The sequence below is a fragment of the Falco biarmicus genome, chromosome 7 (assembly GCF_023638135.1).
Source record: "Falco biarmicus isolate bFalBia1 chromosome 7, bFalBia1.pri, whole genome shotgun sequence".
NCBI classification, from domain to species: Eukaryota; Metazoa; Chordata; class Aves; order Falconiformes; family Falconidae; genus Falco; species Falco biarmicus.
The window spans coordinates 37,021,690-37,047,628 of record NC_079294.1 but is presented as its reverse complement, the minus strand read 5'-3'; the positions used below and the strand labels follow the sequence as shown (position 1 = coordinate 37,047,628).

The 25,939-nt window shown below is 54.2% G+C and overlaps 1 protein-coding gene across 1 annotated transcript; it reads right to left on the bottom strand.

Moving 5' to 3' along the window:
* Nucleotides 1-58: 58 nt before the first annotated feature.
* Nucleotides 59-22,482, bottom strand: AMN (amnion associated transmembrane protein). The gene is made up of 12 exons (XM_056347789.1): nt 22,357-22,482; nt 20,014-20,132; nt 19,860-19,904; nt 9,981-10,068; nt 8,237-8,472; nt 6,528-6,665; nt 6,338-6,446; nt 5,192-5,274; nt 4,032-4,218; nt 3,132-3,306; nt 648-750; nt 59-378 (listed from the first exon to the last, which is right to left on the bottom strand). Exons 1-12 carry the CDS (start codon nt 22,397-22,399, stop codon nt 268-270), a joined length of 1,437 nt encoding a protein of 478 aa, XP_056203764.1. The 5' UTR covers nt 22,400-22,482; the 3' UTR covers nt 59-267.
* Nucleotides 22,483-25,939: the final 3,457 nt, after the last annotated feature.

The window sequence follows — 25,939 nt, the reverse complement described above, 5'->3', positions numbered from 1 at the left end:
CCTGGGACCCAAATCTCAATGTCAAACTGTCTCAATAGGACTGATACTTACAAAATCCCGTTTAAAACCCAGAAGCAACACCAGAGAGGCTGTGCCTGTGTGGCTGATCCCTAATGGCGAAGGTTTGCTGTCATTTCCTTCATCGTGCAGACACTTTTATTCAGTTGGGATCTGCCTGTGGTTTAGATCCCACCAGGAGTGATGTGAGGGGCTGTGAGGGCTGGAGAGGCGATGGTGTCCCCGGGGAGGTGGTGGCTGCCCCCAGAATCAGGCCTCTGTCTCGCTTGCATTGTACAGAGGGTTGAAGTAGAAGACCTGGTGGTCTTTGGGAGCCATCTCCTGCGGTATCTCCTCTCCAGGGTCAGTGACTGGTGGCTCCTGCAGCACCGAGAGAAGGAAAGGCAACTGATGGGCAAGGAAAGAAGCCAAACCCTTGGCAAAACCCACCCAGGCACTGAGTCCGTACAGCTGGTGACCTGCAGGACGGCGGGACCGTCCCACAGATCTCTCCTGGCCTGGGGAAAGGAGGAACCCTGCCAGATGCATTGCACCTTGCATTGCCCCCCCACTGGCACTGGAGTGGGCTCTGGCTGGGCCCCCACCACCCCCTGCCCACAGCCCTGTGTCCTGGGGAAATGGTAACTCACCACGTCAAACATGGGGTTGTCGAAGCCCTTGTCACTGGCTGGTGCAGGGGACGCCGGGTCCTCTGCTCTGTCCCAGGGCCGGTGGAGGTGCAGGGCAGGCAACCTGAGGAGAGACCTGGGCATCACCCACCCACATCCCCCACATCCCAGCAGCTACCCTGGTCAAAACCCTGCGTTTTCAAGAGGTGGATGGGAAAACTAGGGGGCAAATATCAGGCTGTCTTTGAAATAGGATGTTTGTACCCTTTCCCAGGGAAAAGCTGCCATATCCAGCAAAAAACATTAAGCCTGGATGTCTGGGACCTGCATCCTGGAGGGAATTGTTTGTCAGATGCAGACAACCCTAGCACAGGCTTTGCTTTGGAGCCATCACTCTCCCCCTGTGGCCTAAAATGAATTGCCGCGGAGCTGACACCAGTTCCCACTGCAATCTCAACAAACACTAATCACTTTTAACATTATTTTTATGTTATCGTTTTATCCTCTTAATCATCATCACTCCTTTTATTATTGTATTCATTACTCTTATCCTAAGGGTCCCAGTCACCAAACATCATTCCCTGGAGCAGGCACCTGGTGCGGGTGGGCTTAAGCAGTGGGCTCGCACATGACCCCGCAGGTCCTGGGAGCCCATGGATATTTAAACCCTGTGCCTTCAGGCTCTGCGCACACAGCTGGAGGAGCTGTCTACCTGCAGGGAGGCTGTGCCAGGCCCTTTTTGGTGGAAACAAGCTAAATTCACTGGTGGTCAGGACAGCTTTGCTGTGTGGAGGCAGGCTCTGCAGGCTCCCAGCACCTCCTGCCCAATTTGCAGCATCCCTCTGGTATCAGATGCCTTCACGATGCTCTGCAGCACCACCCAAAAGGGCCCTGCCAGGGACAGCCGGGGACAGTCACCCAGGGACGCGCAGCAGGAGCAGGTCGGCTGGGGACGTAGCCTGAGCTCAGGTTCATCCCTGTCTCCTGTAGATACATGAATTTCCCTCCTGCTGCTGACGGAGCTGGTTTCAAAGGCCTGTCCGGCATCCAAAGAAGTGTCAGTGGAAGATAAATCATCAAGTAGCAATTATGGAACTGGGAGCTTTATTTAGAAATTAAATGAAGGCGCGGGTTTATTGCTAGGAAATGTCATGTCAGCACGTGCTGAGCGGCAGGACAAGCATTCCTGGCCACGGCTGCTGCCGCGCAGTGAGAAAACCCCGTTGGAGGAACCAGGAGGGAAGAAACAACCTGACTTATGAGCCTGTGACATGTCCAGCCCGAGCACTGGTGAGCTCATCATCCCCTGGCAGACATCAGTGCACTTCGCACATGCAATTTGAGCAATTCCCACCCCCGTGGTTATAAAATGCATAGGGTCTAAACCCACTCACCCATGTTCAGGGAGGTAAGACAAGCCATAGCGGCTCAGAGGATGGCCTCACGCACAAAAAGGTCTGCCACTAAACCCTGCAAAGTCCTCCACATGAAGGTGGGTGCATGAGCGAGGAGCAGAAGTGGGTGCCCCAAGCACCTGCTATGGGCACTGCTGGGATGCCCTATTCACCACCAGAGCCCGTCTCCAAGCTGCAAGGAGAAAAGGTGATGGAGAAGAGGCGGTTCTGACCAGCTCACAGCTGTGATGCAGTCAGGCCATGTGCCCTGCCATCCCTCCCTTGGGACATGCACACCGCTCTCCATGCAGCATGAGCAACTAATGCACCAGAAGCTGCATTTGCTTTTGGATGCTCACACTCCCTTTCATGGCTACAAAACTGTGGAAAGACTGTTTTGCATTATTTTGATGCATTTCTATTTAGCAACTGGCAGTTTCAGTCCTCCACCCCCTGGCAGGGCTGCAAACTGATGGGTACAAGGGACAGGAGGTGCCACCAGGCAGCACGTGCAGGCTGTGCAGAGCTGCAGCCGAGCTGCAGCAGCCCTGCTCCTCCAGGGCATGCTGCACCATGCCAAGAAGCAAATCCTCCCAGTCATGGAGGAGACTGAAGTATCAGCCCAAGGGTACAGAAGTGCCTTTCAGCTACCTCACCTCCAATAAACCATGAGGAACAACAAGGGCAATGGTTTTAGACTAGAAGAGGGTAGACCGAGAGAAGATGTAAGTAAGAAATTCTTTTGTATCAGGGTGGTGAGACACTGGAACAGGTTGCCCAGAGAAGCTGTGATCCCTCATCCCTGGAAGCGCTCAAGGCCAGGTTGGATGGTGCTTTGAGCAACCTGGGCTAGTGGAAGGTGTCCCTGCCCACAGTGGCAGAGTGGACTAGACGATCTTCAAAGGTCCCTTCCAACCCAAACCATTCTATGCTTCTATGAACCAGTAATGTTGAATATAGCAGACTGCCTGGCCATGGCCACCACTGTGGGAGATCTGGGCAGTACCACATGCTCCTGTGCCACCAGGATAGCTGGAAGGACAGCCTGGGGTGACAGATGGCCCAAAGCAGAAGCCTGGCAATATGCTGCCAGCAGAAACCCCACACCTACCTTAGCTTTCCCTTCCTGTTGAGAAAGAACATGCCCCCAAGGAACAGCAGACAGAAGAGCAGCCCCGAGACCATCCCTGCTGTGATCCTGCTCAAGGCATGGCTCCCCACTTGCCCGCTGAAAGTGCTGCCAGTGGCCACCTCCAGTCTGGCACTTGAAATGCCCAGTGTTTCACCTGGGAAAGAGCAGGAAGAAATAGGGGTGAGAACTGGACAGGGCGACACATCCCCCCACAGACCAGGCAGAGGGAGCCTGCAGCTGAGTCTGGCACTGCTCACCTGCTTCATCACCTTTCCCCGGGGACAGGGGTTGACTCAACTGGGACAAGCCCATGTGAGCCTGCTACGTACACAACAACCACCATGTCCCCTGGCTGTGATCTACGTGCTCATCAGCATCTGCCAGCTCTCGTGGCTGCCTGCACGTGCAGCGCTCTGGCTGGAAAGCAGCTCTGCAGAGAGGGACCCGGGGGTCCTGGAGGGCACCAAGCTGACCATGGCCAGATATGGCACAGAAGGACAATGGTATCCCGGGCTGCAGGATGAGGAGGGTTGCCAGCAGGTCAAGAGAGGTGACCCTTCCCCTCTGCTCTGCCCTGGCAAGACAGAGCTGGAGTGCTGAGCCAGGCTCTTCTCAGCGGTGCCCAGTGACAGGGCAAGAGGCAATGGGCACAACCTGAAATACGGTAAATTCCATTTAGATATAAGAAGAAACTGCTTTACTGCAGCAGTGGTCAATCGCAAGGACAGGCTGCCTGGAGCTGTTAGTGGAGTCTCCGTTCCTGGAGACATTTAAAGCCCAGCTGGACACGTGGGCTGCTGGCAGGGGACAAGGAGCTCCAGACAGCAGGGGGTTTATGTGAGCCTGCGGGGGACCTGCCGGGGAGGACGGCACTATTACCGTGCTGTGCTGTGTCCTCCACGATGTCTGCTGCCAGTTGCTCTGCAGTGGTGCCCATCTGCGCTCCTGTTCCATTATCAATCAGCACAATTTGGATGAGAGGAACGGAACCTCGAGGTATGACTCCCAGGAAGGTCTGCTCTTTGTGCACCTTGGATATGGCCATCTGCACGCCAGCGTACTTGGGCTTTTCAAAACACAAGGAGATGCATAAAGCCCATGAGAGTGGTAGGCAGAAATTAGTCACCTTTATAGACAGCCATTATGGATGCACCAGTAAGGCCCACCTATAAATCTTCATGCTAGCCGTCACTGTTACCTCAGTGCCGTTGTGTTTGCGTTTCCCAGATGAGAGGTTCATATCCCCTCTGCTTTCCAACCTGTGACCAGCACCTGGCATGCAGCATCCCCCACGGAGGTGAGCGTGCCAAGAAAGCAGTTTCATGTAGCACACCCATTAAACGCTGTATTAAGACATGTGCAGCTGTAAGGAGGGCAGGCAGCAGGCTTTCAGCTCAGGATCAATGGAGCAATACCCTGATATCGATCCTTCCAGTGTAACTCAGAGCACACCTCCTCCTCTGGCAGCTCCCAGCCAGGAGAAGGGATGTCATGCCGTGTCTGACAAGCAGTAGCATGGAGTGATGCTTGGCAGAGCATGCATCTGCACGCTGACCAGTGCGGGTTCCCACCCAGTGCTTGCCTACTGGGGAATGAAAAAGCAGCCCAGCGTTGGGAGCTATCTCCCAGAGGCCACAGCATCCCCTGCAGCAGGTTTGCATGACCCCAGGTGCATGGCCTGACCTCCCACGTTATCTAGACCTGGCCTCCTGTGTTTTCTAGACCAGGGTTTCTAGCAAGTCCCCCTGCATCCTTCCCCATCTGCCTGTCGGCAGCTGTCCCTGCCCTGTGGTGAGAGGGGCAGCGTGGCTGTGGTGGGGCACAAGGGACACTGCACCAGCCCCCATGGCAAGCTGGCACATCCAAGAGGCCAAATGTGGGGGGTGAGCCCTGCGGGGTGGTGGGGGGTGAGGCTGAACCTCCCGCAGTGCTGGCACTGAGTGCCCTACTAGACAGCCCCACCAGCATCAAGTCACCGGCAGATGTGGCCGGTGGCTCGTGGCTCCGTTAGCCCCTTCCAGTCTGGCAGGGTGACGTACCTGGCTCAGCAAGGCTTGGACCACTCTGTCCCGGTACTTCTGCAGGTCAAAATCGGGAGTGAAATCCAGGTTAACAGTGGCTCCTGCAGCCCGAAAAGAGACAGATGCGACATTGTCACTGAGCCCAGGCAGAGAGCTGCTGCGGCAGCACAGCTCCGACTGCCGTGAAAGGCACTGGGGACTCTCCAGTATGCAACTGGTCTGGCTGGGCTCAGGAGAGGTGGCTCCACAGCCCTGCCCAAGCAGCTCTGCCCCAGGGAAACCTCTCCCTCCCTCAACAGTCTTTTTATCAACTGGGTTTGATGAAAGGCTTTTGGTTACCACCATGTTCTGGAGGGAAGCTTTCCCTGGAAATCTTTCTCCCACACATCCCTCCAGGAAGCTCTGCATAGAACTGGCTTTGGGGCTGCAAGGCTGCACTTCAGCAACACTACTCTGGCTTGGGGGGGAAGACAGAGAGGAGGGGACACCTTCGCTCCCCATACCACTGTACTGCAGTCACCGAGTCCAATATTTGCCTTGGAAAAAATGCAAGTAAGCATTTGTTGAAATGATGAAATTCTCCTAAAGGCTATAAAGGGCTCTGCTTTTAGAAACCTGTCAGAGAAATGCATGGTGGCATTTTAATGAATTTGGTATGATATACCAAATACCTAGGTACAATTGCGTGTGAAAAATTCCCCTTAGCAACCTTCCAGATAGATTAATGGAGAAGCGCCCATTGCAGAGGGAACACTGTCAATCTGCATGGTTTTATTTTAAATGAAATGAAACAAACTTGCTGTTGGGAAGCTGACATTATGGTGAAACAGGTGCATTTTCCACTGCAAAAACTCAGCAGAGCCCTATTAACTTGATGAGCTGTGACATCCTGACAGGATAAACCAGAGGCAGGGACAAAGGGCTGCAGCTCAGAACAGGCTCGCAAAAGCCAGGCTGATGCTCCAGAGAGATGCCCCAGGAGGGTGGCACAGGGGATGCAGGTGGGACATGCTAACGGGACCCATGGGAACAGTGATACAGCAAACCGTCATCCCACAGCAAGCAGCATGCCCCGCACCAAGCCTTCCCATGTGGAGCCAGGGGCAGGGGGCTGGGACAGCTGACGTGGCAGGTAGGAGGAATAGGGCTGTGCCCCCCACTCACCACAGACCCTGCAGCAGTGGCCAAGGGGCTGCAAAGGGCTCTGGCACGCCGGCGCCGGGCACTGCCGCCCTGACACCCCAAGCAGGGCCGCACAGATGCGGTGGCCATCCTAAAGGAGAGCAGGGCAGCATCAGTCACTCATCCCTCAAATTGCAATGGCACCCCCCCAAACTGCAATGGGAGGACTCACCGGGGCGTTCCCGCAGGCACAGCCAGACTTGTCAGGACAGCCGGTGCCTGTCACTTGGAGAGTACCATTGCCGTGAAAATGCAGCGGGGCGGAGGGATCCCGCAGGTACCCAGCCCAGGCCTCTGGGCTGCTGAACTCCTGCGTGGAAAAGAGCAACAAAGCGGGTGAGTATCCCCAGCCGGGTCCCAGCACTGTCCCCAGGCACCTGGCCTTGCCGCCTTGGTGCCCAGTGCCGTGGCTGATGGCCACCTTAGGGCAGCCCCATCGCAGGCAGTGAGCGCAGCAGGAAAATTCTGCCAGTACACCCACCCGGGCTTTTCCACAGGGCCAACAGAAAAACCCTTTCTAATTTAAAAAACAAACAAACAAAAAGGACTATAAATAAGTCATGAGATGGCTGGGCACTTTTTTCTTCTTGCTTTCACTCTTTCTGCTGGCCCAGAGAATTCAAGTTATCAGCTTTTAGTTACTGGGAGGAAGGGGCTGGATCTGAGGTGTTTTCCTTCCATCTGGGAAGCGTTTCAGTGGGCTTGGCATTAGCAAAGGCTGAGCTGGACGGACCAGCCTCATCCTGCCAAGCTGCTGGCAATTCCCTCACCTGCTGTCTTCCACAGGAGGCTTCTCCATGCCCTGGCACAACAGGAGGATTTCTCATGCCCTGGGCTGAAAATACCCCCCGCAAAGCAAGGAGTGGGCTGGCTCCAAAGGGCCAATGTAGCTTATAAGCTCAGTTTTTAGGAAACCAACAAGCACCTTCTCCTTTCATTGCTCCGCAGCAGCTTCTGCCCCAGTGCATAGCCAGCTGCAGTCCTGGGGGTGGGGCGCAGATCTGAGGGGGATGCTGTGCCATGGGGTAGTCCCAAGGCATCAGCAGGAACAGCATCACTCCAAGCACCCAAGAGCATTCCCCTCTGTATCCCTGGGGCTACATGTGCCCATGGTGAGCTCCATCGAGGTGCTGCCTTGTCTAGAATTGCCTGCACCTGCCTGGACACTGGCTGAGTTTATTGTTCAAAAAGCAGTTACCTAATGCCTGCCCCCAAAATGACAGATCCCAGGCAGTGCAGTGTAGAGATAATAAATAAGTTATGAAATGACTGCCGCATCTCCCACTCCTGGAAGGAGCCTGTGTTTGCTGCTGTGATGCCTGTGATCTTTCACTCCTCCGACCGGCAAGGGATGGGGCTCGGCGTGTGCCTGATTCCTAGGCTGAAGCACAGAAGACTGCCAGCGTTTCTATAATTATCCCTCCAATCAATTAGAGAACAGTACCGAAGCAAAGCTGGGAGACGATTGCCGGGCCACAGGCCATGTTAGGGTTGGGGTGACAGGGAGGTGTCCCCAGAGGGGCCCTCAGCTGTGCAGCTGTGGACACATGCCTGGGAAGGGGGCAGCCCCTGGATGCCAGAGAAGATGTCATGTTCTGGTGGTTTGACCCATGCACGTTGGCCGTTATTTTTTTCAATGTGAATAGTGAGATGACCTGTGCTCCCACACTGCAGGGAGGGAGGCGATAACAAAACGGTAGAGGAAAAAAATCCTCGAGCCCATCCACAGCAGCAGCAGCCCCTGAAGCTGCAGCACCGTGGGAATGCCCCACCTCCCCGTACAGCACCGCTCCTCCATCCCTGGTGGTCCTTCCTCTCCTGACCTACTTTGGGGCCCTGGCAAGGAGGTGTCAAGCTGGTTTCTCATCATCCCCATGTTACCTGGCCCATGAGAGAGAGGCTGCGGACGTGAATCACTTGCCGTGATGAGTCAACGTTTACCCGGAAGGAGGTTTCGGGCTGGAAGATAACATCATCATAGCTGCACGGGACTCGTTCCTCATCCACTGAAAAGATGCTCCCGCTTGGCTCCAGCTCCCCGCCGGGGGACACAGCCTGCCACAGTGTGGGGTCAAACCATGCGCGGTGCTCGGCATCGGCAAAACTCACTGTTGCACCTGGAAAAGCAGCAGAAAAGGTTGAGCATGACCCGGACTCAAATCTGCAGCCCCAGTAGGTGCATCAGGGTTGGTGAAACCAGGCGTCGCTTGGCCTGAAGCAAAGGAGCTCACCCTGCAGGCAGGGAGCGAAGGGCTGGCCCCGGCATCACCCTCCCAGGCAGCTGTTGCGGGCACCTCCCAGAGCTCAGGGAGATTTCCAGCGCTCGGGGCTGGGACCTCAGCTCAGCCTGGACCCCGCTTCTGGCTGCAGGTCTCTGGCCCCAGATCCCCCAGGGCATATTGCCCTCTGCTTCTTTAAAGCGCACCTTTATGATTAGGGAGGAAAACAGCTGCCCAAATGCTGAATAATAGCTAAACCAGATAAAAATGGGTATGTTAATTCATGTCCCATTTTCCAAGCAGCCTGGCAGGCCTGCAGAAACACGACTGGTCCTGTTCCCTACCACAGGTAACCCCAAAACCAGTTGTTTTGGTGCCCCATTTAACCACTAATGACTTAACCATTAACCATTTCCCAGCTGGTCACAGTATCATCATGCAGTGCCCTGCTCCCTTTTTACCCCTCTCCAACAGCTGAACCTTTACTGATTCAGTTTATTGACGGAATTATTTGCATTTGTTTTAAAATCATGCTTAAAAAAATCCATTTGTGTAATTTGCCCCAGAAATGCCAGTTAATTTCAGGGGAGCAGCACGTGGTCAGCCCAGTACAAAGTGCAGCTGCCAGAGCATCCCTGATGGGGTGCAAACAGTCCCAAACCATAAAAAAGGTAGGGATGAAGGATTTCAGGGTGGCTCCAGAGAGTCTGATGCTACAGTCCTCCCTCTGGACAGACCCATTTGGACTTTTTCTCTTTTTTTCTCTGTTCTTTTGCTAGTCAGAGTGCAGGCAAAGGCATTCCGCTTGGACTCTTCCTTTCTTGCAGTTGAACTAAAAAGTTACTTGCCACTGAAAGCATCAGGTAGCTTAATGCCCCAAATGCACCTCCCTAGCAAACAGCTGTCAGACTAATAACAGCCACTGATGGTACAAACCTGCTGTCTCAGTCACAGCAAACTTGGGCTGGAGGCTAAGAGGGGAGAGAAGGATGCGCTCGTGCTGAAATGCCTGTGCACACTGAGCCAAGGGCCAGCTCGCTGCGATGGCTGCGGTTCAGCTCACCGGTGTGTAACTCCTAACCAGTTTTCTTTAGAAATACCATGGCAAAGTAAATGAGGGCTTTGATGTGGCTACGTGCTTAATAGGCAGGGTAAAATACAAACAATATTTGCCTCTCTGCTACAACTTCAAAGGTTTCCCTGCTGTAATTATTTTTTTAGAAGACAGGTGATCTAGCAGGAAAAAAAAGATCTGATGTGAGGGAGGTCATCAAAGAAAAGGTAGGTATTAAAAAAGGAGTGATTCACTTTGAGGTGGGCCAGCAAAGACCTTTGTAGCAGTGTTTGGGCTGAATTTGCATGATTAATCTTGGACTGATGAGGTGACTGATCTGGGCACAAAATACCTGAGTCACAGCCTGGATCCCAGCTGCCATCGAAAGCTGCGAATCCTGCACCAGATGCCAGCACCAATTCTCCATTCAGGGGCAGGTACTAGATGAAGGGATTCAGAGTATTACTGTGCAGTCCTGTTGCCAGCCACTCAGGCTTGTATTCAAATAACAGTGCTAATTATTAGGCTGCCTATTACACTTGCTGTCTCTGAGGCACTTTTAAAGTCATTAGGAGTCACCCTTGCCGTGCCCCACGTTAAATCGGCAGGTATCGGCTCCTGTTTTTACAGATGGGGACACTGCGATGGGGAGAGGTAGTTTAACATTGCCTTCCAGTCACGCAGAAAGGCATGAAGCATTCAGGGAAGCAAGAACAAGGGAAAGCAAAATAAGCTCTTTTGACAGCTCTTTCCTCCTCTTGCACACGCTCTCAGCGGCTCAGAAATGGCTTTGTACATTGGTATGCCATGAAAAACCTGACCAGAGGTCCCCTGACTTAATGGGTTCTCACCTCCGGGGGCTGCACTTGCCCTACAAAAAAAAATAACCCAGGGGCCCAAGCAATGCTTGGTGAGGTGTCAGATAGTGGGTTCATGGTGTGAGCTAAAGAAAGCACAAAGTGGCATTTGGCACAGCTTGCCACAGCTACACCCTCCTCCTGTTGGGCAGGACATCGCCAGCAGGTCATCAGGGTCACCACATTTCCCTGGTTTCAGCCTGGGCAGGCTTCTGCTTGGGGGCACAAGGACAAACCTCAGCAGGTGCAGCTTTGCCATGGGGAACCCTTTCGGCAAGGAGCTGTGGCCACCCAGATCACCAGCCGGCACTGCCAGCTCCGGGACAGGCCTTGCCAAACCACTGTCAGCCAACGGGTTCACAGCGCATGGGTTCTTCAGCCCAGCCGTCTCATTTTACCATGAGAAATTGCCAGAGAGAAAATCAGGTTTTCCCCCAGTATTTTCACACGTCAAGGAGTGAGTGATGTTCAAGGCTCCCTTCTACTGTGACTTGGTCTATCCAGGGCTTTAGCATCACTCCCCAGACAGCAGCCAGAAGCCCCCCAGGACTGCGTTGTGCTGATGCACTGGGTCCTGTGCTCAGGCAGAAGCATGTTAGACGGGATTTTAAGGTTTCATCTACTTAACTGATCTTTAAATATGCATGTAGGTTAGGGAAAGCGAGAATTACAAATGACTGCTGCGGGTAGGCTGCGATAGCTCTGTTATTCGCGCAGTCTCGCCTGAGGATGCTGTCCCACAGAGGGACCACCTTGAGGCAGGGGGGAACACATGGTTAAAAGCTCCTCACCCCCACGGTGTAGACAACTGCTTAGAAGCTTAGTGCCTTGGTGGTGCGGTGGTTTGAAGGCCATAGCCTAGCTTTTCCTCTTGGTTCAGGAACTGTGAGAAGCCAGGGTGCAGAGCAGAGGGCAGCTGCCACTGAGAAGAGCCCTGCCGTGCTCCTGGGCACCACCTGCTTCAGACCAAGCAACGCTGTACGTTGGGCCGGACAAGAGGGGATGACAAGATAAATAGCTGATGTCTGGGCAATGTCTGCCCCAAGGGTATGGAGTCTCCCCACCGACCAGGAAGAAGCCTTTGCCTATGGACACTGCCCCATGAGACGGTAGCGTGTGTCATGCCTAACAGGAGACCATGCCATCAAGTTCTCTGAATTTCTACTACCCTTGAATAAAGCCAATTTTTCCAATACCAAAGCACTGAAAGAGGCTGAAAGATCTGCCAGGATAAGAACAGCAACATGTCCTTCAGCCACAGATGCAAAAGCCATGTCTAGTGACATTTTGATGCTCAGGACTTGGCCTGCTTTGAGCTGAGCAAGGTCTATGCTAGCAGCTTCTTTCACAAGATGCTTCACTTCAGAGGTTCCCTGGCTTGTTTTCCTGTGAGCCCATGCAGGAACAGGTGGTAGAACACTTCAGAGCCATCAGCTAATGTCTGTACCCAGGGCAGGTGCCAGCAGCACTGTCAACCAAGTCCCTTCTCCCAAACCCCCTGGGCCACTTCGGGCCGGAGCCCCCTCAGTGCTGCCTCTTGCCCAGTTTGCAGGTCGCCACCCTGCAGCCTGCTGTGCATGACGGGGCTAAGCAGCAAGGGTGGCCAGCTGGCTGCTGGGGTACAGCTGAGCTGCTCATGGATGGGACATGATAGATCATTCCACCAGCACAGGGCACCAGCTCTTCACATCAGTCACCTGGGGACACTCAGGCCCTTAGCTGCAGGGACCTTTGGGTGGAGGAATAAAAATCAGACAGCAGCTGCTGGTGACAAGGATGGGTGACAGCAAGGCCATGGCTGGCTGGCCTCTGCTTGCTTTCCCAGGCTGCAGAAGCTGGTGTTTGTGAGTGCTGTGGCTAGATCAAGTGCCCAGGGTTGGGAAGTCCCTGCTCTCATCTCTGCCTGCCTGACAGTTCTTTTCCCTGTAGTTACCAAACGCTTTGACTATAGCTGTGGGTCAGAGCTTCCCAAACACCCTGTGGTGTCCATGCAGGACACAATGAGCTTTCCTGTCCAGGGGGTTGGCCATTCAGGTCTTCACAAAGTTACTAGGGGGGAGAAAAACGCCACAGAGACAATGCTTAGACAAGTATGTGCCTAGATTTGTAAGCTGCAACACTCGTGCTGCTCCAGGGAGCAATGCAAGAGCACTGTGTGCACCGAACGCACAAAGTAAAGCAAGGAAAACCTCGTAAGGATCCACCTGGTGCAGCTGAGTTCAGTGTGGCAAGAGCAGAGATAAGGCGGGCTTGCTTGGTTAGATACACATGCGAGTGCACACAGACGCACAAATACTGGTTCAGTGACCAACCAAGGTCGCATCCTCCTGGGCCTGCAAGGGCCCAGGTGAGCGGGGACTGGGTGGGGTGCAGAGCAGGCGCAGGTCAGCAGTGCACAGCACCAATCCTGCCCGCGGAAAGACACAAGAGGAAATGTTCACGCTAAATCTGTCCCATGCCTGCAGTGCCTGTGCAGGGCTCTGGAGACGCTGGGCTCTCTGCGGAAATGAAGCTTCTCCAGCTACCATTGGAGATCCCCCTCCACCACCGAGGCCAGAAGCCCAGGCTGGCTGGACTTCCCCCCCCAAGCCCAGAGGAAGCTGTCCACGTGAGTGTGAGTGTGAGTGTGGCAGGGAAACGAGAGTCCCACGGCACACACGCTGTCCCAGCTGCTGACTCCACACTCTGGGACTGCCCAAACATTGTCAGCACCAGCCCTGGGATTAAAATGCAACACAAGACAATGCAAGCTGGGGGATGGAGCCACCTCACCTCCACAAACATGACGTGCAAGAAGAGCCCTGTACTTCTGCTTTGTAGCAGGAATTTCTGAAGCTGGTCCCTGCAGATACAGCTCCTTGTCCACCGAGGCAGAGGTGCTGCCCATCCACCACCAGTGCTCCCCAAGATGCACACCACTGGGGAGCATTTCAGAAGTGGCTCTGTCATCTAGGCGATCTTAGTTTGTAAACAATTTGCCATTTCTTTTTTCCTAACATAAGTTAAGCATCTCAGCTCACTGCAGGGGATAAATGGACACTGCTTGGGCAGTGGTTTTCTGCATTTGGGAGTTTAGTATAGAAATTGCATATAGGCTGGGCTGCTTTCCAAGTACATTTTGAACTGAGCAATGACATGTACCAAAGGACCAGAGCCAAAAAGCAGGCAGTTTCATCTGCTTTCCCTTGCTCCTGCCAGCCTGTACTCCAGGGCCATTAATACAGCGAGCTTAGAGTCCCACTAGTCATTTTCTGTCCCTGATACTGGTAAATGACTTACCTCCTCGGTCATCCTTATCAAGTGTAGTGACAACTGGAACACAATCATCATATTTCTCATCAAAGTCAGGGAAAATAAAAAAAAGAGGAAAAACCCCATGTGGCTCTCAGCTCAGAGTGACCACGTTTGTAACCACAGTGTTGGACCACTGAGAAGAAATCCTGCTGCCCCAACACATAAGTGAAAATGAAACTAACCTCTGAAAGGGCCGAAAGGCAGCTTTTGAAGTGGGTGGCTTTGAACCAGCCTCTGGCACATCCCGACCCTCCTCAATTCACGAGCATCAGGCTGAGATGACTGACAGCAGCAGTGTGACTGGCATGTCACCATCACCAGCGCAGGAAAAAATGCAGCACTTCTGCTTTGAACCTGGATGAGCGATGGTCATGATTGCAGCCAGCTCTTCCCCCAGCCTTGTTTTAATTTGCAGCACCAACACATTTGAATTCCTTGGTCAGGTGAGAAGTGCCACCATCCCCATCATGCAATGCTGAGACTGCCTGGGCACACTGGGCTCTGCAGCGCTGTGCCCATGGGTGCACCAGTGAGCAGGTCGTCAGCCATCAGGGCTGCACATGGCTCCTGGATACTTCCCATCACCTGGTACCCAGCCTGGGACCAGCTTTGGGGCTGGTGCTGGTGGCACTCCATCAAAAAACATCGCCAGGGTAGGATGCGAGGGGATTATTTCTCCAACACAGAGTCCTGTAACCCACCACAGGCATTAATGCACAAGTAAAATTATTTCTGTATCATCTCCTCCAGTCCTGCTTTCCTGGGGCAGCAGCAGCCCGCAGATGGCAGCAGGCAGCCCCTGCCTGCTGCTGCCCATGGGTGGGAATAGTGGGGGTTTTCCCAACGCCCATTGGTGCCAGGGGGTCTGAGCACAGCTGGGTGTGTGGGTGCTTGGGTGGGAGCCAGCCGCTGGCTGAAGGCTCCAGAAAGGCATGGTGCCAGAGTCATCTGCAGGTGAATCCCTTTGATGGCTCTGGAGCATTGCCAGGGGCTTGCTCGCCACAGGGTTCCTTGGGTTCGTTAGCAGGGGTTCACTCATCCGCTGCCCAGGCGAAGCTCCCACCTGCAGCCTCAGGCCAGCATCCTTCGCGCTGGCTGCACGTGCCACCCCACACCCCCAGCCTGCCGCCAGCTCTAGCCTGCCCCCACCACGGCCCCTGATCCTGCACTGGCTATTCCAGGTCCTCCATGAGAGGGGCCAGCAAGGCAGGATGACCTGCAGCCCCCTTGAGACCTCTGGGTGAACCGAGAAGGGCAACCTGCTACTGGACTAGGACCTTGCTGCCCAAAGAGCTCCCTGCCCAGCCACATGCTCCCATGTGGAGTGGGGCTTTAGAATCCCAAGGAAACCAGGCAAAACCCACATTTTTTTTATCCTCGTGAAATCCACGCTCAAGCAGGCTGGCACAGGACACAGAAGCTAGTGCTTCTCTCTGCTGGACTGCTCAGCAGCAGGCAGAAGATGCCCACCAGCCCTCCTCTGCTCCTAGCAATAACTCACCCCTCTGCTTTCATCCCCCCAGAGCAGGCAGGGGCACAGGCAAAGGAGCGGTGGGCTGGCAGGACATCATCATTTCAGCATCATCCCCTGCGAGCTAATGAGGCACTTGGCTGCTCTCCCATGCCTGCGTCCCTGCCTCCCCCTCCCGTAAGGCAGGGTCCTTTGGCAGCAGCATGGCCACTCTCTCATTAATACAGGAGCCGGTTCCCCGCCGTGTCTGCTTGTCATGTTTTACGTTGCATTTTGGGGTTAGGGCTCCCTACATCACCTGCCCAAGCTGACCTTGCCACCACATCCCCTGGCACGTGGGTGGCCTGGCGCACTGGGCTTCCAAAACATCACGCTCCTGCCTGTCCCCACAAAGGTGCAGCTCCTGGCCATCCCACACAGGTACTGGCCATCACCCGCCTTGCCAAACCACCCTGCGGAGCCCAATAAAAGCCATGAGGGGGTAAAGAAAGCAATGGACTCAAAAAGGCCATGGATTTGACTGGAGCACCCCAGTGCACACTTCCAGATGTGGAGCCAACCAGGCTCCAGCAGGGTGCAGCAATCAGGTGTCCCAGGGAGACAGGAGGACATTGGGACACCATCGGGGAGTGCATTAAGGTAAACCAGCCCAAGACACCTGACTTACAGATGCAGAAGGCACGCAGAGGCTTAAAGCCATTTGCCAAATCTACTTCAGGTTAGTTCAGCTCATTTTCCGGAACCTCCCTCCACAGGCAAGGTCAGAAAGAGCTGGAAAGCGGCTTGAGCTGTGGGCAGGGAAGCCAACCCCCCCCAGCAAGGGCCAGCAGACTGTCCACAGAGCAGCCACCCAGCCAGACCTGCCCCAGCATCCACTCCAGCCCAGGATGCAGAAAAGCTGCTCCACTCATCACAGGTTTTAGTAAGTCCTTCTGCTGGAAGCTAGCCTGCAAGGAGCAAATAAACTCGGGGAGGCGCCTGTAAAAGGCTGCCTTACTGCACTCCTTTCCTAGGGCAAACCTTCAGCAGGAACACTGCTGGAGAAAAACTGGCAGGACTGGGGCTTGTAATTATGTGCTGGCACTCACACACGCACTCCTGTGAAAATTTTTACCTTCATCTCAGGAGAAGGAAAAATAATCCTTTTCCTGGGTATCTCGTTACCCTGCCTTTTGGGGAGCAGAGCAGAGGGAGTGCTGGTGCCTGGGACGAGCACAGACTGTGGCAATTCATTAGAGCCGGTGCCCCTGGAGAGCAATTGGCATTTCAAGATCAATCTCTGCCAGGAACCGAGCAGGAGCATCCTGCAGCAAAGCCGAGTACATTCTGCTCTCGCAATTAGGCAGCTAAAAATATAAGGCTGGGCAAGGCGTCACCAGTTAGACACCAGTGCTCACGCGCTCCCGACCCTCACCCAGACTTTGTGGTCCCTCATGGGATGGGCAGGGAGGAAGTACAGGCAGCTCTCACCACCGTGGCAGGGCTTGGTGATGGGGCAGAGCTGGAAAGGTGACATCAGTGCTGCCGAATAACCCCGGGCAGTGCCCTGACCCTGGCACCATGGGGGTTGAACGAGGCTACTTCTGCCCACGTGGCTAAACCTGACTCCTGCCACCCCAAAAATAGCAAGCAGCATCATCCATCCCTGAGCTGCGCTGCAGTGCTGGCTGGCTCAGGCACAAACTGTACCAGGGCTGGTTGTTATCAGGGCAGATGCTGGGCTTGCAGTTGCAGCATGCCCTGGCCTGGCTCCCTTTGGAAGCAGAGCCATAGCCAGAGGGTCCAACCCCCTCAGAGGAGCCCTTCTCTGCAGCAGGGAGACAAGCAAAGCCAAAGCCTTCCTTGCCCTGGAGCACCCGTGTCAGACACAGCCACTCCGAGCACCTCCATCATTTTGGGGGCTTTACTCCCAGGTGCCTGTGAAAGCCAGCTAAATACTGATCTGCATCTTTAGGCAGCTAAGTACCATACAAAATCCAGCTTAATCACAACAGTTGTGCTTCAAAGTCACTTACACTTGAGCTGGATTTGGATTTAGTGTGTGGCTGAATTAAGGATCCACACAAAACTCCAGATCAAATAACCACTGAGGTGGGTGACAACTGGCTTTCCCTCGAGCAGGGAGGCAGGTTGCCTGCCCTGCATGCCCCAGCAGCCCCAGGCTCCTCCCAGGAAAGCAGCTCCCAGCACTTGGATGGTGCCTACGTGGGATGGATGGGGAGGGGAGCTAGAGGGATCACCGTACAGAAGTGTTTCCTGTAACATAAATGTCTCGGGTGGGGGCTGATGGTGGCACATGAGGACCCCCAGCACCTCAGGGCTTGCTCCACTCAGCTGGGGAGTTGGGATGGGAGGTCTCATGCTGCTCCTCCACCGGTGGGGCACTGGCACCAAGCATCCCCTCCCTGCACCCACTGCAGCAGGCACCATCCTCATGAAAGTCAATCAGAACCCAGCCCCTTCCCTGGCTGTGAATTTCCTCCTGCACTACTATGGCAAGCAATGTTCTCCTTTTTTTTTTTGGCCAAAGTCTGTATAGCATCTCCATGGCGACTCTAAAGCTTAATGTATTCCTGCTGATTTAAGTGATTAATGCTCCAGTGCGGCACGGCCAGCAGCTGAATAGGTGCAGCCCAGCCTCTCTGCAAAAAGCCTCATGACCAATTCATTTTCTAACCAGCTGGTTGCCAAATTTCATGCCATCCCCACAAGTGGCAAACTGGCTCAGGTGCCGGGCTTGAATTCTTTTTCATCCCTAACCTTGGCAGTCTTTGTATCACCTGGTGACAATGGAGCACAGCAGTACACAGGAGGGAAGCGGCTGAGCTGAAATTAAAAAGAATTTTTGATGACCGCACTAGGAAACTTGCTGGGACAGTTCGTTGCCAACCTTTGGGGCGGTGATACTCAGAAGGACGGTATGGGCTGCAGTACGGGTTATGGCCTAGGACGAGCTTGGCTGCTTACAAGTGGCGCAGTCTGTGCAGCGGCAGGGCTAGCCCCTGGCTGGAGGGGAGCAGTGCTGCGCTCTCACAGCCCGTGCTGCTGCCACGATTTATTCCCTTGTGGCCCCCCCAGCCTTCCTCTCCTGCGGAGTGGTGGGATTGTCATACTCACTGTAACCCTGGAGCCTACACAGCCACTTACCAGCACCAGGATCCCGGAGAAACCCCAGGGCAGCAGCGAGACCCTGGGGTCTCCCACAAGGACTGCTGGATCCTTTGATCGGGATGAGTTGGGGGCCACTCTGGCACCCTGGCCCCATCACTCAGGGGATGTGTGGGAAAGACCCCCCTGAGCAGCCAGCACGTGGTCGGCACGGCCACGGATTCCTTGGCTCAGCTCGGCTCTTCAGCTTGGTGGTGAAAGGCTCGCACCATAATGAATAACGCTGCTCTGCAATTACGCACTTTGCAGGCCCCTGATGAAAGTACTTTAGAAATATTATACATTCATCTGTAAGTAAAATAAAATCTACTGGAGTGATATTTCGCTCTTTTCTTCTCTGGGTAAATTCCACATCATTTATTATATTATATTTGAACGTATTTCCCCAGTACATTCTTTCCTTCAAAATTCGTATTTTAAATGCCATATAAATAAAGTAACTCCTCCAAATATTTGTAGAGGAATTAAATGTGGTGCATGGTGTTATTAAAGCATCAAAACTATTAGTGGCGTAGACAGCCTGAACAAACTACACCACAAATTTCAAGTGCTTGTTCGAATTCAACAGCCTATAAAAGAGCAAAGCTGCCCTAAAACCGAGGGGAAACTCAGCTGCGAGCTCGCCCTGTGCAGGGGAGGAGATTTTTCAAATGGGATCCGGCCCATTTTGGGCCATCCTGGTGCTTTTTGCTTTTATTCCTCCCTGTTAAATTTGACTCTTCAAACCATGGGGATCAAGACCCCACAATTTCATGGCTGCCTGTCAGCCTGCTCTGGGCAGGGCTCCTCTTTTGGGGGGACACTGGGCTGCTGAGGAACCCCTCTGAGGCAAGGCTCCCCAGCCTCATCTCACTCAACACATGCATTTCAGTAGTGTGCTGTGTCCATCCTGTCACAACCAGGCTAATAACATTGCAGAAAACTATATAACTCTATGGCACTTGAAAGAAAATTTCTTGAGCAACATTTTGGGATTTCCCAGAACGGTTTGTTTTCATTTCAAGGTATTTTGATGTCAGCTTTAGTTAGTCTCTGCCTGGGGCTAGTGCCTGCTCTGCATCAGCAATGCCATGGGTTGGTGCTTGTCAGCAAAATACCATCAAAGTCTCTCAGTCCCATAGAGGAGGTTTTATCCTTCCTTTGGGGAGAAAAATTTCATTTCTTCCCAATGAAAGTGAGTTTTGGGGTGCTGTCCCCCATCTCCCGTAATGAAAAAAAATAATCCCAGAAACAGGCTTTTTAGCTCCATGGTACAGAGAGACCCAGCCTGCCGTGACTCTAGTCCCTTGCCCCAGCCAAGGTGTCCTCCGTCTGGCTGGACCATGGAGCAAACTGTCAAAGTCCCTGGAGAGGTGGATGGGGCCGTGCCACGCAGCTGGCAGTGCTCCAGCACCAGCCCTGCCCTCGCCCACCCACCAGGCACCTCTGCACGCCGCCTTACCACGTCTGTCAGTGCGTGGGGAGAGCTGATGAAGACCGAGACCACCTGTAAAAAAAAGCAAAAGTAAAAGCATATGTTTCCCCGGCAGGTAAAGGGCTCTTCTGATGCCCAATGAGGTTTTGCAAAAAATAAATAAAATAAAAAAGTTCGGTACCTTATTCTCCTCAAAATGAACCACATCACCGGCACAGGGGGCTCTGCCTTTATCCCAGTTGGAGGCGGCTTCAAAATTGGTGTTGGGGATCCACTGCTTGTACACGGCGGCAGTGGCAGCTGGGAGGAGCAGGAAAACCATGAAAACAAGTCCATGGGAGGCACTGGGAGCCATCTCCAGGATGCGTTATAGGATGGTTTAGCTTTTTTTAGGCTAGGTTTGGGGATTTTTCCACCAAAAGAGCAGCCCCTAAGTGTTTCCAGTTGAGCAGTCACAGCTTTCCTCTGCACAGGGGTATTTTTTGGCTGAGTGATGGTTTTTACCCACCCAGGTAGGAAGAGGAGTAAGGGGCAAATACTTGGCAGGCAGAGAGGAGGCAGGAAAGTCCTGCAAGACAATAGGCACCACCGCGGTACCTAAGTGTTCAATGCAGTGGGTTGTGTTGGCACTTGGACTAATTAAATGTGCAGAGATCTCTCAGCCTTGGTGTTTCCAGTAGATACAGAGCAGGCATGCAGAGCAGGCAGGACTGTGAGGACAAGGCAAGAGGGAAAAAGGCATTTCCTATGGGACGTGTAGCAAAAACTATGGGCTGGTTTCATGTGCCTGGGGCTGGAGGGAGAGGATTCAATGGTGTTCTGCAGCTTGAGGCACTGGCAGGTTGGGAGATAGAGGTCTTCCCCACGGGGTTGGCTGGGACAGTGGCGGTCCTGTCCCCACAGGATCCCCACAGGCTGTGGCAGAGGTGGGTTTCCACTCTGTCCCACTCTGTTTGCATGAGCATTGCGGAGCCACATGCCTCCCAGCCTGACATCACCCGGGCTTGGCTGGGGATGCATGTTCAGCTGGAGAGGAATCTCCAGCAGCCAAAATTAAAATGGCTTTGGGCAGGTGAGTTATGAGACAGAAAAGAGGGCAGAAAAAAAAGAAAAAAGAAAAAAACGTTTGCTCTTAATATAGGTGTTCTTTTCTTTAGAGGGAAACCCCACAAACGACAAAATTCATAGCAAGCCAGTGGTGGAGGGGACCAGGATGTGGAGTGGGACTTGGGTGCTGGAGGTTGGGTGAAGAGGGGACAGGAGGGGGCGTGGGGACCCCCCAGCCCAGCCTGGGGAGACAGGCGTGTCTGAATGACTCTGGCTGACGGAGGGAGGTGCACTGCAAGAAACCTGGGCCCTGCTAGTCCATGCGATGGGAGGGATGTGACCAGTTGTGCTAAATAGACTCTGCAGAGGCTTTATCAGCACACAAGGATGGCCTCACAGCACAAGTCACGCTGTCTGACTCGGGCAGGGGCTCTGCTGAGACCATTGCGGTACGTAGCCATGTCCAGGTGAAGAGAAAATTATGTATTTTTAACCAGAATGAAAATCCTGATGTAGGAATAGGGGCTGAAGCCTGGGTGCAAGGTGCAGGGGGCTCTCCCAGCCCCACGCCAGGCTGCCGCCCCCACTTTCTGCTGCATGAAGGAGCCCTCAGAGCAAACGCTCCCTGCCCCATATCCACTTTAAAACTCCCTGGAAGGGAAAAAGACTGCAACAGTGATAAGAACAGGACCCAGATAGCTGCCTGCAGTGTTGTGGGCACAAATGTGTTGCTGGCTTGGAGCTGAAAAGAGCTTGAGAAAGGAAAAGCCCCCCAGATGGCAACTGCAAGTTGTTCTGTCCCTGCTGCGGTTGACTTGTGTCCCTCCCATGCCGGGAAGTCGGGGAACAGAGGTTAAAGCTTCAGCAGAAAGGTGCAGCCAGCCCCATTGCACACACACCTCATACTCCCGCAGCTGCAAAGATATTTGACGCAACTTGCAAGTTGTGTCAAGCAAGCTCATGCCACACCACACCGAAGAGATGGCTCCGTTGGCAGCAGCATCTCCACCTCCTCCGGCCCGGAGCTCTGGGGCCGCAGAGGTTCATCTCCACTTGCCAAGCCTGTTCCCCCACACCACTGTGCTGATGCATTCCTGCACCCTCCACAGCCCTGGAAATATCAGCGTGCTATTTAATCAGCCTTGTCTCCAGGGAAGCGCAGTCCTTGAACATCAAAGCTACATGCATATTCAACAGAGTGTGTCCTGCAGTGCAGAGCTGCTGGCTTCAAATAAGAGCAGGAAAACCCGAGCTGCGGAGGTGCAGTGGACACCATACGGTAATCCCAGCCTCATTCCCCTGCTTTCTCTCAGTCCAGTTAGAAACGCCTTTTCCTATTTGCATTACAGAGACACTTTAAGTGACAGATCCTGCAGCTCTGCTCCAAAACAGGATTGCCAAAGGCACACCCAAAATGGGGAAGTCATCCAGCGGTCACCCCTGCTCACCATGGCAGTCAAGCCTTGGGCATACTCACCGAGGAGCTGCAGGACACTGAGGAGGAGGAACAGGTGCTTCATTTCGCAGCAGGCTGCCAGCCCTCGCCTCTGCAGCCCCTGCCCAGCTGGACCTTGGACCCTCTTCCTGGCAGCACGTGATGGGCTCAGCCTGGAGGAGGTTGTAGGGAGAAGAGGGTAAACCAGTACGGGAGGCAGGTTTCCCCCAGCACTATCCAGACCCTCCCTTAGCTCCAGAAGCTGGTTTGCTCTCAGCTCCTTCCCAAAGCTCCCCCCTCCTCGGCATCCCTGGGATAGCTGCTGGGGAAGGAAGTGGGGAGGTGAGGGCGGTGGTCCCCCCAGCTTGGCTTGCCGGACCTTGCCACCCACGTTCCCTTCACCCATCCGGGTCCTGCCAAAGGGTGGTGAGCACAAACAGGCTGCATGCACGTCCCACCCCGCTCTCCCCTGCAGAATGCCAGCTACCTTGTAATTACTAATAATGGCCTCAATGTATTTCCAATTAGCTCACTTGGAAGAGAGCAGCTCCCAGCGATGACTTGTAATTGTACTTTGGCCACCAGCTGATTTACTCATTACCCGGCACACGCCGCGGCAGCGCCAGCGCAGCCCCACGCTGCTTTTGTTGAGGCTGCCGGGGTTCGAAAGGGGCAGCTGGTGGTGGCACCAGTGCACGTGGCTGTGGGAGGGGAGGAACAACACCATCCACCTCTTCTGTCCCAGCGTGGACTGATGCTGCGTGCAGGTCCAGGCCCACATCTTTACAAGGGTGCAAAAGGTGGGAGGAGCAGAAAAGGATGGGAGGAAAGCAATACCATCCTGGGAAGAGGACAGCGTGGGGATAGTGACAAGAGGCCTATGCCATGAGAAGAGCTGGGAGGCTCAGCACCCCTCCAGCACGGACCCTTTAGCTGACACTGGTACAAGGCAGGGGAAGGGCAGAGGGTTTGTGAATGCATGGGTTTACAGGAGCCCAGGAGGAGACTGGAGAAATGCTTGGAAGAGACACCCGTGGAGGGGTCACAAACCGCAAGAAACTCTGACCTGACACCAGCGAGGATTTAAGAGTGCAGGAGGGGTAACAGGTCATCCCCGTCCCACCCATCATGTTCCCACTGCTTCCCAGCTTCCAGCTGGGCAGACCGGGAGAGAGTGGGAACCAGGGACCCATCACTACTAGGTAAAATCTTTGTCTTCCAAAACTTTAACCCATTTGGTGCCATTTCCCACCTCTGCTGCAAGCACAGGAGTGAGAAGAGCAGCAGGGCTCCTGCCCCAGGGTGCCCCAGCGCAGCCCCAGGCGATGCACTGTGCCCTGCAAAGAAAGGCACATGGAGGTCCCCCTGCCTGGAGCTCTGTCCCTACCGGTGTCACAAGCGTGGCCCATGAATTGCCAAGAGAAAAAGCCCCTGAGCAGCAGCTCTCAGCCTGGGTATCAGTGAAAATGCAGTCAGCACTTTCCGCACAGGGAGCTGAATGCCAAGAGATGTCCTCGAGGTGAAAGGCTCCTGCGCTCTCATTACCACTCACAAATCTCTCCCAGGGGACTCTCGGGGTGAATGCTGGCTGCAGTGAGATGTCCTGTGTTTAATGTGTGTGTGTGTGAATATAAATCATGGATACTCAGGAATAATAGCTTGGAAAAAGGACTGCAGTGTGCAGAGGGCAGCATGCATGCTCGTCTGTGGCCTCAGCATCCCTCAGCTGAGGTGGGGAGGAGGGAAGAAACAGCTCACAGGACCCTGTGCAGAGAGAAATGCGATGGCCCCTGAAACCTGGTATTTTGGTGGGGGTGGGGGTGCTTCACACCTTCATTTTTACTTTTTGTACCCGGCAGCTGCTGCTTTTCAGTGCTGCTCGTTTCAGCTGCTCAGCAGCTCTGGTCCCACCGAAGCTGATACTTGCTTGATTTTTAGCGTGCCAGGATTCATCTGACAAGCAGATAAGGGCCTAAAATACCCAACCTATCCTGTATTCATCAAAAAGCCTGTGAAATCCTGGCTGTGGATGGACAGTCCCCACTCCCCCTGCTCTAGTGTTGGGGTAGGACAGAGCAGAGCAATTACAGAAATCCCAGCAAAACCTGTTACTGGGGACAGCTGCCCACTGCAGTGTTGCTGCTAGGACTGAGGTGACAGAATTAACCAGCCTGTGCTGTGGCTCTCTCCCCGGGGCCAGAGCATGCTCCTTTCCAACCCAGCTTTTGCCCCTGCTACCGCCCCAAGATGCTGCTGTGCCCCAGGACCAGGCTGGATGGGAGTGAGGTTTGGATCAGGTGTTACAGAAAAAGAGAAACAAAGACAAAAGGAAGCAGAAATCAGTCCCCAGAAACGAAAGCAGCTGCCTGAGTGCAGAGATCAGCATGTTCTACTCCTTGCCACCAGCCCGCCCTTCTGCTCCCCCAGCCTGCTCCCCCTGTGCTGGCTGCCGCAATACCCCTGGGAGGGTGAGCACATCGCTGACGCAGAGGGGGAAAACAGTGCACAGCGGATGCTTGACCTTCCCAGCACAGAGTTATAAACCGGTAGCAAAGCCAGAAACACCGTTCCCCTTAGCCAGCCAGCAAAGCCACCTCCTAAGCCCATGAGGGACACCCAGCACCTCTCTGAATTACCCTCTTGTACAACTGTGTCTCTTCTTACCACTTAGAACAGTTGTAGCCCACAAAACAAGGGATTTCTCCAGTGCAAGCCCCCAGCCCCAGTGCTTTGCAGCTGGAAAGTGCTGAGCATGAAGCGGTGACGTTTGTGAGCACCAGTCCCCAAGATGGCTGATCACCCCCAACACACACACGCTCCCTGCCGCCCTCCAAACAACCAAGCAGCAGTAGCACCGTCCCCAGAAAGTCATTAAGCACATGGAAAAATTATTCTGCCATAACTGTATTGTGCCCCACAGCCTCAAACAGACGGGAGTGGGCAGAGGCTTGCTGAAACCAGCCGCCTGCAAACCTGGTGGTGCCAAAGCCACCCTGCTGCAGGGGCAGGAGGCTGCTTCCAGGGCACACTGACCAGCCAGGCTGTGCCCAGGCACACGGTGTTTACTGGGCTTGCTGGCACTGCCGAAGGTTTGGACATGAAGCTAATCCTAAATAACTGTGGAGAAGTGCCCTGTCAGGTGGCAGCCCCTCCAGCTGTAACATCTCATGGCTGCCCTCAAAGCAGGCAGCCCCTAGCAGCGGTCAGAGGGAGCAGGGTAAAATCCCGCATGAGATTTCATTTTGTCTAAAACGATGTTAATCTCAGATGCAACAGCACAATCTATACTGCCACGGCTGATCCCTGGTAGCAGAGGAGCTGCGTGAGCTGCCAGGAGAGGCACAGCTCCACGGCAGGGCTGGTGGGGAGCCCAAGCTGAATACTCCATCAGCCCATGGAGCCCAGCCTCCCCCGGGGCTCCACGCCAATTCAGCAAAAGGAACTCGCCCAGCGCTTACGGGCTTCCAGCAGCTGCACAGTCACGTCCCCTAGGAGCAGCAAGGCAGGAGAAGTGGCCGGAGGGGATCGCACTTGATCTCAGAGCTATCTAGAAGCCGCTTGCCTTGCGGTCCGGAGCCGGAGCAAGAGGGCTTCCTGCCGAGGATGGCCGCAGGCAGCAGCTACA

What these genes read in the sequence shown, in the direction of transcription:
- AMN (XM_056347789.1), bottom strand. Translation starts at nt 22,399, where the DNA reads ATGAAGCACCTGTTCCTCCTCCTCAGTGTCCTGCAGCTCCTCG. An exon ending in TTCATTTTGAGGAGAATAAG is followed by an intron (nt 19,905 to 20,013) that starts GTACCGAACTTT and finishes TTTTTTTTACAG; the next exon opens with GTGGTCTCGGTCTTCATCAG. An exon ending in CCCACGCACTGACAGACGTG is followed by an intron (nt 10,069 to 19,859) that starts GTAAGGCGGCGT and finishes CCCTTCATCTAG; the next exon opens with TACCTGCCCCTGAATGGAGA.